At 47.0% G+C, this 14,145-nt stretch overlaps 1 protein-coding gene and 1 pseudogene across 1 annotated transcript; both read left to right on the forward strand.

The window, feature by feature from the left end:
• Positions 1-1,015: 1,015 nt before the first annotated feature.
• On the forward strand, positions 1,016-5,347 carry LOC120837448 (multidrug resistance-associated protein 1-like). The gene has a single exon (XM_040206819.2). The coding sequence runs from the start codon at positions 1,016-1,018 to the stop codon at positions 5,345-5,347; it is 4,332 nt and encodes a 1,443-aa protein (XP_040062753.2).
• A 5,317-nt stretch (positions 5,348-10,664) lies between these two features.
• LOC8027034 lies at positions 10,665-11,687 on the forward strand (annotated as a pseudogene).
• The last annotated feature ends 2,458 nt before the right edge of the window (positions 11,688-14,145 follow it).

The raw sequence follows: 14,145 nt of genomic DNA on the forward strand, positions 1-14,145 counted from the left end.
CGTTTGACGTACAGCGCACTGACATCGAACTGACGGCTCCAACTTTTACGAGGGGCTTGATAACGGTGCGGTATAACATATTAAACTTGCTAAAACACGTATAAAAGTCTACAGAAAAAAAGAAACAAAAAAAAAAAAAAAAACCCCGAGGGTTTGCAGTAGGGCCAAGAAAAGCCCGATTAACTTTTTGCAGTCAGTCAACGTACATCAGCTATTTTAGTAAATCGTACAACTCTGCAATCAAGCCGCTCGTGCAAGTTAGTGCCGTCGGTTCAACGTCGGTGCGCTGTACGTCCAAGTGAAGTGTTGGGATGTTGTATATGTGAGAAGGGGTGTGGTAGTATACCTTTTTTTTTTTTTTTCTTAGAGTGTAGGAATGCATTACCGGAAGTGAATTTTAGACTGGTTGCTGTCTGCTTCAATTTGCAGCTGCCCACTAGTGCCAGCTGAACCTCCTGGGCACATTATAATAACTTTATGGGATATGCTAGAATGATTCGTAGCGTCCATTGCATGAGAGCGGACGTAAAATGAAACGAAAAAGGGCAACATATTACCGGTTAAAATTAGAAGAGCTTTGAATCTAGAGCAAGTAAAATGTGTTTAAAAGTGTACACAGGCGGGTGATGTTTTCTATTCTCATGAACTTAAACGATTGTTCATACCGCGTGCCATCGTAACATCTGCAGGCCAAGTGTGTAGATGCAGCATCTGCTAGTCCAATGTAGAGGCTTGACATATTTTATGAACGTGAGTGTAAAGAGGACATTTACCCGTAGCAGAGTTCTAGATTGTTCCGACAGCAGTTGCCACAGCCGTTCATTTTGGTTTATAACGGATGCGCTAAAACGCATCTGGGCATCTGCGTTTCTCCGTTTGTTCAGCTTACAGATTTTTAAAAAGTCGCCGGTATCGGTGGTACGCGCGTGCCTTCAGACTGCGATTTGGCACATGTAATTCTTATTTCAAAAAGCTGCTTCGTTCATATTGCTACTCATCAAGCGATTTGGAACTCATGGCTGCTTTCTGCACTTCACCTTTATGGGACTGGAACTATACCTGGCACTCGGAATATCCAAGGCTGACGCCATGCTTCGAGACTACGGTCCTCGCCTACGCGCCTGCCACTCTGCTCGTGCCGTTCGGCCTCATCTCGTCGCTTCTGGGACGGCGGAAAAAGCACTACGAACCCCTCTCCTGGACTCTGTTAAGTATCTCCAGATTGGCTGCGAGTCTTCTGCTGACCCTCACCTACGCCTTGTCGCTTATGTATAGACTGACCGTAGAGACATCGTCCTCGTCATCGGTGATAGCGGATCTCGTGCAATGCATCACTTTCGCCATTGCCATGAACACTCAGGAGAATTGCCGAAAGAGGGGAATTGGATCTTCGATGTTGCTGTTTTCTTTTTGGTCGGTGACTGCTGTCTGCATGTTTCCCGAATATTCGCGCCACATGTGGGATGTCTTTGCCTCCGAAAGTTATTTTCCCAACGTCTTGAGGTTCTCTGTGATTGCTACAACTTACCCTGTTGTTCTCCTGCAGTTGTTGCTATCCTGCTTGACTGACGCCATGCATGACGTAAAAAGGCCCTACCTTACCGCCCCACCGGTGTCCTTCCTTCTGTTCGGATGGTTGTCAAATCTCGTACTTCAGAGGTCCCAGCGCTTTGTCCAGCTTGAGGATATTTACAACATGCCAGCAGACATGAGGACTGGGCGAAACCACAGTAGGTGGAACGCGCTTTGGATGAAGGAACTGGATTCAGCTGGATACGTACCAGGAAACGGATCATGTAGTGCCTCTAGACCGTTACCTTCAATGTTCTGGTCACTGTGGAAAACGTACTGGAAGACTGTTGTAATTTCGTGCATCTTAGCTACACTACGAGCCATAACCAAGATAATCACCGCTCTTCTGTTCTATCTTCTTATGGGTTACATGGCCGGAAACGACCCCACGTGGAAAGGGATATTGTACGCCGTCGGTATGATAAGCGCCAACTTTGGATCAGGCCTGCTTGCTGTCCACGCGAAGAGGACACTCATCTTTGCGGGGCTAAATGCAAAAACTGTATTGGTGGCAGCAGTTTATAGGAAGGTACTTCGGCTTTCCAGCGAGTCACAGAGGGACCACACAATAGGGAAGCTAATCAACTTGATTTCTGTTGATGCTGATCGAATCACCAATCTTTGTTTCAGTTTTGGTCATATGGCCAGTGGGGTGCCGCTGATTGTGATTGCAGTGATTCTTCTGTGGCAGTTCCTTGGAGGGGCCTGTCTCGCCGGGGTTGCTGTCATGCTCATTATAATGACTCTGACGGTACTAGCGTTCTGCGTCGGGAAAAAATACCAGATACGTCAAATGCGATTGAAAGACAAACGTCTAAAAAATGTGGCAGAGATGTTGAGCAGCGTGAAAGTTCTCAAGCTGTTTGCCTGGGAAGATGTCTTTATTAGCAAGTGCACATCCTTGCGCCTAAAGGAAATGGGTCTGCTGAAGAAATATTCGTATCTTGCTGCGCTTTCCTTTTTTCTCCTTACTTGTTCGTCATCTATGGTTTCTCTAGCGAGCTTCATTACATACGTGTGGATCAGCGATGATCACATCCTCGACCCAAGGACTGCGTTTGTGTCGTTTACACTGTTTAATTTTATGCATGTCCCCATGTTTCTAATTCCAGATTTTATATCGAACGCGGTTCAGGCGAGCGTTTCAATGGTGAGAATTCGGAGATTTTTACTGTCTTCTGAAGTAGAGGACTGTTCAGTCGGTCGACGGCTTGATAAAAACAACGCGGTCTCTGTCAAAAATGCAACTCTTTTCTGGTCGAAGGACAGAACCCCGGCGTTGAGCAACATTAACCTCACAGTCAAGACTGGTCAACTGGTCGCAGTCGTTGGACCCATAGGCTCCGGCAAGTCGTCTTTGCTGTCTGCATTGCTGGGAAACCTTAGGATTGGTTCGGGATCCGTGGATTGCATAGAGAGTGTAGCGTACACCCCTCAGTGTGCGTGGATCCAGAACAAGACCATACGAGAAAACGTGCTCTTTACGGGTAAGTACGACGCCGAACTGTACGAGATGGTTCTGAAGGCGTGTTGCCTCGAGCCAGACTTGGCGATCCTTCCAGGTGGAGACATGGCGGAAATCGGAGAAAAAGGAATCACCCTAAGCGGTGGTCAAAAACAGAGGGTCAGTCTTGCAAGAGCAGCTTACCAGAAGAAAGACCTTTATCTATTTGACGATCCGCTCAGCGCAGTGGACACTCATGTCGGAGCCTCCCTTTTCAAGGACGTTATCGGGCCACGAGGAATGCTCAGAGAAACCACACGGATCTTGGTCACCCATAACCTTTCGGTGCTCAGTGAAGTAGACTACATTGTCGTCATGCAGGAAGGGTCGGTTGTTGAGACTGGTACCTTTGAAAAACTCAAACATGAAGGAAGTGTTCTTTCGGGATTGCTAAAAAACGTTACACAGAAAGCTCCAAAATTTGCAGTTAATGAGAACATGGCTACAAATGTAGACTTTGAATCAGACATTGAGGGGGAACCAAAGACTACTCTTGTGCAGGAGGAGGCAGTAGAGGAAGGTTCAATAAGCCTCCGAGTATTGAGAACTTACATACGACACGCTGGATCCTTGCTGCTGTTGGTGATTTTGTGTTACGCCGCTTACACTGCAATCGGAGTGTTCGTTGCTTTATGGTTAAGTGAATGGACCAATGATTCACTATCGTCTACCGGAACTCACGCCCTATATCTTCGCGCCTACAGAATTGAGGTATCCGTCCTCCTCGTAATTTTCCAGGCCTTCTTTAATTTTATCGCAGTCGCCTTGCTGTGGAAGGTAGCGCTTTCCTCCTCCACAAGGCTTAACCTGTTGATGCTCAAGGGTGTGATGAGAGCGCCTCTTTCATTTTTCGATGTCACCCCCTCTGGACGATTATTGAACCGCTTCGGCAAGGACGTTGATCAGCTTGATGTCCAGCTTCCAACGTCAGCTCACCTTGCTCTTCATTGTTTGTTACTGTTTGCATCGTCTGTTGTCCTCATATGCACATACTTTCCGACGTACATCCTGGTTGTTGTTCCTGTTACAGTGTGCCTCCTGGTTTTACGTCAAGGGTACGTGGTCCAGTATCGTCAAGTGAAAAGGCTGGAGACCGTCGCACGTTCTCTAGTTAACAACCATATTTCCGAAACACTTGCAGGCTTGAGCAGCGTCCGAAGTTTCAACGTTCAGGGTATTTTCGTGCGGGAGAACGACGAAAATATTGACAGCTTGCACACCTGTACTGTGTACGGCCGTCTTTGTGAATGCTGGATTGAAGTCTGGACGGAGGTAGTCAATGAAATGCTTCTGTTTTTGATGTTGTTGCTCCTCGTTGCCCGCCGCGACACAATGAGCGCGGGAACAGCAGGTCTTCTAGTGTCTTACACGATCAATGCTGTATCCGTGTTTATCCACTTTATTTTCCATTCGACCGGACTAGAAGCAACTTTGATATCAGCCGAACGTTTAGATGAGTACAGGCGTCTGACACCCGAAGGGCCGTGGAAATCCAAGTTAAGACTGGACCCGCACTGGCCCCACGCAGGTGCGGTGTCTTTCAAGTCTTTCTCGACTCGGTACCGAGATGGCTTGGACTTCGTACTCAAAGAAGTCAACCTAGACATTCACGCTGGTGAGAAGTTGGGGATCGTGGGACGAACGGGTGCCGGCAAATCGACAGTAGCACTAAGCCTTTTCCGCATTATCGAAGCAGCGGCCGGAAGTGTTGTAGTAGATGACGTGGACATTGCAGCCATAGGGTTACGGGACCTCCGTTCCCGGTTGACCATAATACCACAAGACCCGGTCTTGTTTCACGGCACTCTGCGGTTCAACCTCGACCCGACCGGGCAGCACGACACTAGCGAGCTCTGGTGGGCACTGAATGAATCTCATCTTGGTGACTTCTTCAGAGAAAATCGTGGTCTGGACTTTGAAGTTGCAGAAGGCGGACTCAACCTCAGCCTGGGACAGAGGCAACTGGTTTGGCTCGCGAGGGCTGTTTTGAGAAGGACAAAAATACTCGTGCTCGACGAAGCCACGGCATCGGTGGACATGAACACCGACATGTTGGTTCAGCAGACACTGAGAGATGCGATGAGTGGGTGCACTGTCCTGACCATAGCTCATCGTCTTCATACGGTTCTGTCGTCGGACCGCGTCGTTGTGATGGACCAAGGAAGTGTCGTTGAAGTCGGTAGTCCGACAGAACTGCTGACTGATACGACGTCGTCGTTCTACGCAATGGTTCGCGAAGCGGGAGTTGAATATCACGGCGCCAAGGTGTGAGCTTTTGTAGGTCAGATCTTTTGGATGCACTGGGTGTGGGAGCGTCTAAACGGACCTGACTCTCTTTAACTGTCATGTATCGCACATTTTTGTGGCAACTTCTTGGCAAGTGCATCTCCATCACTTATTAAAATAAAATAACATTTTTTTATTCCTTTTATATTTAGGTTTTAACGTTGCACAATTTGTGGTTGTGTACAGGGTCAGATTTATGCATAAGACTTAGAGGGTGAGGGTGCGATGGGGGTTTATTTATTTCTCGACTTTATTTATGTGTTATGAAATCACATTGGCAGCCGCGTGCTCAGGGTTTCATAAAATATGATTATTAATTGCTTCAATGAAACATCTTTTTTTTTTTTTTAAATGGGGCGGGGGGGGAGGAGGTCTCAAAGAGAAATGTAGCGTCAGCTACAGATGTGACATTAACGTCGGAGTGGTTATCCCGCTAAATTCGGCAGAAACGTTTTCTCGCTAAACTTAGCTGGCAATGCTTCCGTTTGAGTCTCATTTATTTTAGAAATCTGACGGAAGCGGATTTTCCGTTCACAGAAACTTCGTGGGAGACAACAATCTTTTGCATAACATAGAGAAAGTTTATGTAATAAGGACCCATAAGTCCGTTATACTTAAAAGGGAAAAAAGAGTCTGACCTTAAACACTGTAAATTTAGAATTTCTCTCTATAACGCAAAAAAATTGCTGCAAGTAGTCTTTTTTTTTCCCCCGCTGTGAGATGACTTGCTATAATAGACTCTTTTCAAAAATGCACGCCATCTAGTAGCCGTTGCGCCAATTATTCGAGTCCGCCATTGTTTCATCACGTGCTCTGAGCATGTACTCGACTCGAGCGTTGCGTCAGCGTTCGGCGAGGACTGGGATCCAATCGCACTTGTCCAAGAAATGGCGACCGCCAATGTTGCTTGATGGGGTTTTGGAAATGTCTATTAGAGCTAGGGAGGGAAGTTAAAACTGGCGTAGAAGCACCCGTTGCATATTATTTATTTTTGAAGTATTTAAGCCCCAAAAAAAGGGGGGGGGGGGGGGTTCGCTTTAAATATATGACAGGGTCGCTAAACTCGTCGAACAGAAAGATTCTTTGCCTTATGACGTAGCGGGCGGAGTACCCGAGAGAATGCCACAAAGTTTCTTTTAGAGCGCATGCCCGTGTGCGCGTACAGCGGCGTTGGTGTCGCCGTTGCCATCGGCGTAACCGCGCGCGTTGCATTATGGGACATCACAGACCTACGCACCAATTCAATTCCCGGCTAAATTTAGCCGAGAAAATGACGTCACATGACTTAGTGTTACGTCACCTATGAATAAATTCAGTTTCCCCGCTAAATTTAGCGGTAAAGCGGACGTCACATGACTTCAATACCAATTTAGTTTTCCTGTTAAATTTAGCGGGGAATCGATTGGTGTTGAGGTCACGTGACTTCAATTTTCTCACTAAATCTAGCTGAGAAACTGAATTTGTTCATACTTGACGTGACGCGAAGTTTAGTGACGTCATTTTTCCCGCTATATTTAGCAGGGAAACTGAATTGGTGTTGAGCTGCGCTAGTTGCGCAAACCGCGCTATCAAATAGCGCTAAGCAGCGGGCCTTAGCTCGCAGGTCGACATACCCGTTGTGACCTCTCACAAATTCTCTACGCCTTCAGGCGAAATTAGGCCTGACAAAGGACTCATCGTCTCGCACAAGCCCCACACGCAAACACAAGCGCTTCATTCGGGCTCAAATGCCTCACGAACTGACGCCCGTGCACCGCCCTCACAGCCCTTACATCCCCCACCCACTCACGGTCCTCACACCCCTCACGGCCCTCACGTGCTCGTGGCCCTCACGCCCTAACCACCCTCACGCCCCCTCACGCACTCATACCCCTCACGCACTCACGGTCCTCACAGCCCTCACGGCCCTCAAGGTCCTCACAGCCCTCACGGCCCTCATGCCCTCACACCCCCTCGCGATCCTCACTTATCCTCACACTCATCAATTTTCGTGGTACAGAAACTCTCTCACCCTGATAATATAGTAAGGGTGCAGGCCAGCTGGTGAATGTTAACAATCTTGAATAAATCTGAGACTGGGGCAGAAGTGAACGTATATGTCGAAGGAACAGAAAAGGACCGGAGGTGTCGTCCTGTCCTTTTCTGTTCCTTTGACTTATATGTTCACTTCTGCCCCAGTCTCAGGTTTTATTCAACATTGTCTCTCACCCTCACCTCACCTGTGAAGATGAGGGTGAGTGAGGTCCAGCATGAGTGAGGTTTTCCGAGGTATGGTGGCCACACGTAACGTGAACTTATGAGGCGTTGTATAGCTCGGTTGCCTGGGTGATTTAGGCTGAGGAGTTGGTCGACAATATGTTGACGTATTTTGGGGGGGAACGTACGGTCGGTAATAAATAAACAAAATCAGGTCATGTGTGACCAGAGACAAACCGGTGGGTCTTGTCCACCGTTGCCGTCGTATGACAGGGACAGCCTATTTTCTTTCGCACTATTTGCAACTCCAACGCCCCTATAGGTGGCGGGGCGGTAGTTTCAAGATGGCGGAAGAAACGGGGATAGATTCTGCAGGGTTTCACGTGCGCCTGCTCGCTGACCCTGGTCAGTGCGCTAAGAATGATTTATTTGTCTGCAAGCACAAAGTGGTTGGGGCAGGATCATATTACACGTGACGGAGATGTTGATGCGCGTAAGCAAAATGAGCATGCTGATATTTAAAAGTTGCAGCAACCTCGCCTTGCGAAGTTTTGTGGTGGGTAAGCGCGTTTTACGTACCGGCCACGCCACTGTTTGTGGCAGAATATTTTTGAGGGTGCTAAAGATATAGAGTCTTCGCTTTGCCTGGCCATTAGTGCTCTAAAAAGTGAGCCGTCCAGCTTCGGAAGAGCAACGTTCACAGTATTGATGTCTTCGTGTCACAGGCTCGCAACTCGCTGCTCACCGTCTGGGTTTTAGCGTATTGCAACACGTGATCAAACTGCTCTATGGTTATTGATGGGAAGTTTGTTACCGCTGGCTACCGTGCGGTGTAGCATTACAGCCGGAGGCTCGCGCTGCGCCGTTGAAGCTCAATTTTCAGCGCGTGCCAGCAGCGTTGCCGCGCTCACGTAGCAAAAGGTAGCCTGCGATAACGCTATGCTAAAACTGCCTATTACCATAATCGACGTGTTTAGGGGTTTAGGGGTTTTATTTATTGCTCTACCAAAAATTCATAATTTAATATACCGTACATTTTGTTTTTTTGTACCGTGGTATTTGCAACGTTGCGGCCCCTCTCGCCAAAACTGCCCGTTCTAAGCTCTCGTCACGAACGTCTGGCTAACACAGACGCCCTTAGAATTCTTCGGGTATTTCTTTATTAACTTTGTAATTACCTGAAAGCAAGCACGCCTATTCTATATTTTAAAAAGTGCTTGGAATAAAGGATCATGTTCCTACGGCCTCAAAGCGCAAACCCAATCCCGACGTGCATTGCCCGACATATCGTTGCGGGACCAGTTAGCGGAAGCGTTTGCCGTCACGTTGAGCACAGATCGAGCTGGCGGTCATGCACAAGACCAGCAATCCGCAGCGTATGCGATATACAAAAAGTCCGTAATGAAATTAGACATCCCGGTCCTTCGTGCGACGCTGTTGCGAGGCGCAACACAAGAATTCCTATTTTAACGCGCTCAGCGGCGGCGGCCATGTTCCTCTAGTTCTCCGCTCGTCCGCGGGAGGGCGAGCGGCGTGATCTATGGCAGGATCATGTGTGACATTGATAGGACGAGTCAATTACTTCTCACCTGATTTACCACCGACTGATCAGGATGACCAGACTCGGCGAGTGCACCAGCTTCACGGATAAATAAATATTGCTTTGAAAGCGCCAAACCAGCAGGCCAAGTTCACTGAGGCAGCATGGAGGTGGCATCACTCAAGTATTTCACGCAGCGTATCGCATCGACAGTGGTGTGACCATAGCGTTGCCACGCCACCACGAAGAGACACGTACACCACAACGATTTTGCGACATTCCTTGTCACAAGGGCGACGATGAATGAACAAAATGAAGGCATCACCGTAGAGGAAGCTTCCGCTGATCTCGACAAGTTGAGCATGCTTGTCCCTCTCCTTAAACCTTGTTGTTACACGCTTTTTTTACCTACATTATGTCTAGCCTACACCAATTAGCCCAACTTATAACTTTCTTACGATACAGCATTCACCTGCATGGTTTTACCAAATTATGACTGATGTAGTGGAAGCAGACGGAATGCTGAAGAGAGGAGGTGTTTCCCCCCTCTCCTTTCAGCATTATGTCTGCTTCCTCCTCCCCTGCTCTCCTTTCCTATGAAAACTATTCTTAACATGTAACTAACTATAGCACATGCAGCAGATTCATGAGAATTATAATTCTTTACAGTTCACACAGGCCGAAAGCATGAGTGACCCACCGGTTTGTCTCTGGTCACACATGACCTGATTTTGTTTATTTATTACCGACCGTACGTTCCCCCCAAAAATACGTCAACATATTGTCGACGAGCTTCTCAGCCTAAATCACCCAGGCAACTGAGCTATACAACGCCTCATAAGTTCACGTTACGTGTGGCCACCATACCTCGGAAAACCTCACTCATGCTGGACCTCACTCACCCTCATCTTCACAGGTGAGGTGAGGGTGAGAGACAATGTTGAATAAAACCTGAGACTGGGGCAGAAGTGAGCATATAAGTCAGTGGTATTTTCCCATCTCAAAATGGCGGCTCGCACGCGCGATCCACCGGTGCTCTTTTGCGGCTTCAGAAGGATTGACGACATCGCAGAATATTTCAAAGAAAAATCTCTGAAATTAGGAGACCAACTTTATACGGGCCGTCGCGTGTTTGGCGAGAGAGAAAAGGTCGTTCATTCCACAGCTCCCAGCGAAGTTGTAGGGAAATGCCTCGCACAGATGAAGTCTGCTGTTTACGACGTCTCGCTTCAGGTGAGCGTGCCACCCGTGTTCGGTTTCGCGTACCCCCTCCCCTCCCCCCCCCCCTCCTCTCCGCATTTGTTGTTGCTCCGATTTCTCGGTTCAACCGTGCATTACACGCAATTAGTTTTTTTTTGTTTTTTGTTTTTTTGCTACGGCAGTTTTTAGCGCGCCTGAGACTCATCGTGGGCGCGAGCTGCAGCTGCAAGGCTGGCGTGCGTGGGTGGAGCAAACATGGAGCAGTGCTCACGACTTTTGTGAAGAGCGAGCAGCACACTGCTAACAGCAACCCCAAACGCGGGGAAAAAAATACATATATATATATATCTTTGACAAACCGCACTCATGCTTTCACAAAAACCAGCCTGCAGCTGGTTTTTGCCCGTCGCATCGGATGGTGAGGCATCTACCCAGGTGTCCCATGCCGTCACTAAAAGTGTTGCTGTCCAAGCATCAACAGAACGTGCAGAAATAGCTGTGGGACCTGACAGCCGTACCTGAATTTTTGCTGGGCACGATTCTCTTGTGGGGAAGGTTGGTGCTCTTGAAGAACTCTGCTCGGTGACCACAAATGTTTTTGCTCTGCTACTGCATTTGCTTTGTTCTATCGTTGTCGGGGAGACTGATGTCTCTATTGAAAACAAACTGCTCATATTTCTCGTGATGTTGAAGCTGGGCATTTCATTCACGAGCAATGGCGGGCTTTTCGGTGTGCACAGTATGACAGTGAGACGCATCTTCTTTTTCATCTTGAGGAACCTGAGCTCTGCCACAAGCTCTTGTATTCCACATCCATCTGTCTTCGCGGTACAGTCAACGATGCCAGAGTGCTTCAAAGCACACTATCCTAGGCTCCGGGACATTATTGACTGCACCGAGGTGAAGACGGAAACTCCCGCAACAATAGAACAACAGCGGGCACTCTTTTCGCATTACAAAGGATGCCACGCGGTTAAGTTCTTAATTGCCATTCTTCCCAATGGAACTGTCACCTTTATCTCGGATATGGCGGTCGGACGTCGGACACCTACATAACCATAGACTCTGGGTTTTTGGAACACGTAGAACCAGAAGATGCTGTGCTGGCCGACAAAGGCTTTCCCGGAATCAAGGCGCCAGTTGAAAACAAACATGGCGTTATGGTGTTCCCCCATTTTCGAAAGGTCAGTTGCAGTTCATAAATGAGGGATGGAGATGACGTATCAAGTTGCACAGATGCAAATTCATCTGGAGAGGGCCATTCACAGGGTCAAAGTTTTCAATATCCTTAATAGCAGAGTCCCGACCGAACTTATTCCTAGTATGGCGGACATTGCACGCATGTGCTGCATACTTGTGAATGTGCAGCCACCAATTATCGCAAAATGACTCTGCGACCTAGAATGCTGTTCTACTTGTGTGATTCGAGGTTTGTCCTTACTTCAGAAGTTACTCCTGGAGTAACAGGTTACTAGTCAATTATTTCCTTTGTTCCTATGTGGCTTGTTTGAAGCTGTGCAATATCTAAGCCTGTCAGATATTTTTTTACAGTAAACTCCCACTTGAGCGAACGTCGGTTTAACAAACATTTCAGAATAACAAACTTTGAAAAAAATCCCCAGTGGTTTTTCTATGCGTTTTAAACAAAAATGTTAGTGATAGTGAACGATAATGAAGCACATTATATTTCAAGCCAGTGGACTATGCAGTTGTGGTATGGGTTTGTCACAGCAACAAGCTGTGCCTGGCGAAGTACAGAAAAAAAAAAAAAAGATCTCTGGGCAGATTTGTTACTTCATACGCTTTAAGATTGCCCTTTAAGAATATATATATATATATATATATATATATATATATATATATATATATATATATATATATATATATATATATATATATATATATATATATATATAATTTTTTAATGAGAAAGGAAGCAACGGTAGCACTTATTTACTTTGTATATATCAATGTACATGACTCCATAAATTGCAATTCACACTTTTGACTTGATGCATGCTGTGCCCTAAGCTGTTGCATATTCTAGTGAATGTATTCAGTTTAGTGAACCATTTCCTTGAGTTCCTTGAAGTTTGTTCAAGTGAGGGTTCACTGTATATCTGATTTCTGAGCAGCCTACCTATATCGCCCGTGCTTTGCCCTCGGTTGCTCTGCCTGGTTTTGAACAAAAAAAAAAATGTCACACCTGCTAAGAGGATTAAAGTGGGGGGGGGCACAGCTTTCTATACCCTTGCTCTAGAAAAATGGGCTTGCTTTATTCATTACCATATGATATGGCAGCCGAAGTGAAGCTTTTGGGATGACCCAAGGAGGTAGCAAGCCGATGAAACTTGGGCCACCTTGTTTTGTTTCCATGGGCTTTTGCGCTTGTTAAACGAAATTTTCACTCTTGAAGCAACCTGTAGTTGTAAACAGGACAAATAAAGAGTTTGTCATATCAGCCATCTACCTATGCAAGACAGTGTTTTCTATGTTATTTTTTAATGCAAACCTGTTGGCAAATGCCTGACCCCTTGTCATGAGGGCGATCTCCAAAATCTCGTCGAAATGTTTAGAGACGAATGTTTCATAGAGTGCCCGGCTCTCCCGTGCCATTTCCAGGAGTGGATCACGCTTTTGTATGCGTAACGAAAAGCGGTTGACGATCTGCATCAGTCCGTACACTTTTTTTTCTCCTCTCAGTAGGCCAGTCAGCATCTCGGTGTCGCACTGATCTACCACATCAGTAACCATCTCTGACAAGAGGGTGAAGCAGTCCCTGCCAACATCATCCTTCTTTTCTGCCTGTAGTACCTCAGCCAAAGGGCACCTTATTTCAGCAAAATGGCCTAGCAGCAGCAGTGATGATGAAGCCGGCGTCACCACAGAATTGCCCAGCTGACTGTTGTAGCCTGGAACGAGTGGCAGTATCAAAATAAATTGTGAAAGCATGAGTGCGGTTTGTCAAAGATATATATATATATATATATATATATATATATATATATATATATATATATATATATATATATATATATATATATATATATATATATATATATATATATATATATATGTATTTTTTCCCCGCGTTTGGGGTTGCTGTTAGCAGTGTGCTGCTCGCTCTTCACAAAAGTCGCGAGCGCTGCTTCATGCTTGCACCACCCACGCACGCCAGCCTTGCAGCTGCAGCTCGCGGCCACGATGAGTCTCAGGCGCGCTAAAAACTGCCGTAGCAAAAAAAAAAAAAAAGAAAAAAAAAAAACTAATTGCGTTTAATGCACGGTTGAACCGAGAAATCGGAACAACAACAAATGCGGAGAGGAGAGGGGGGGGGGGGGGGGAGGGGGGACGCGAAACCGATCCCGGGTGGCACGCTCACCTGAAGCGGGACGTCGTAAACAGCAGACTTCATCTGTGCGAGGCATTTCCCTACAACTTCGCTGGGAGTTGTGGAATGAACGACTTTTTCTCTCTCGCCAAACACGCGACGGCCCGCATAAAGTTGGTCTCCCAGCTTCAGAGATTTTTCTTTGAAATATTCCGCGATGTCGTCAATCCTTCTGAAGCCGCAAAAGAGCACCTTTGAATCGCACGTGCGAGCTGCCATTTTCAGATGGGAACATACCAATCGTTCTTAGGTCGACCACGGGCGGCGCTGGGGAGCGCAAGTGACGGTGGCGCCGGAGTGGCCGCCCGGAGGGGTATCGGTTTGCTTTATGTTTTCTTTCAATCGATGTGACCTACCAGAACGCTGTCGTGAAAGTAGCGCATAGAGGATTGTCGCAAAGATTTTGGCACAACCACCCGAAACGGCGATGTTGTCGTGTCAGCTTCATCTGCGTCT

The sequence above is a fragment of the Ixodes scapularis genome, unplaced genomic scaffold, assembly GCF_016920785.2.
Source record: "Ixodes scapularis isolate PalLabHiFi unplaced genomic scaffold, ASM1692078v2 PGA_scaffold4__175_contigs__length_147842914, whole genome shotgun sequence".
Lineage (NCBI taxonomy): Eukaryota > Metazoa > Arthropoda > Arachnida > Ixodida > Ixodidae > Ixodes > Ixodes scapularis.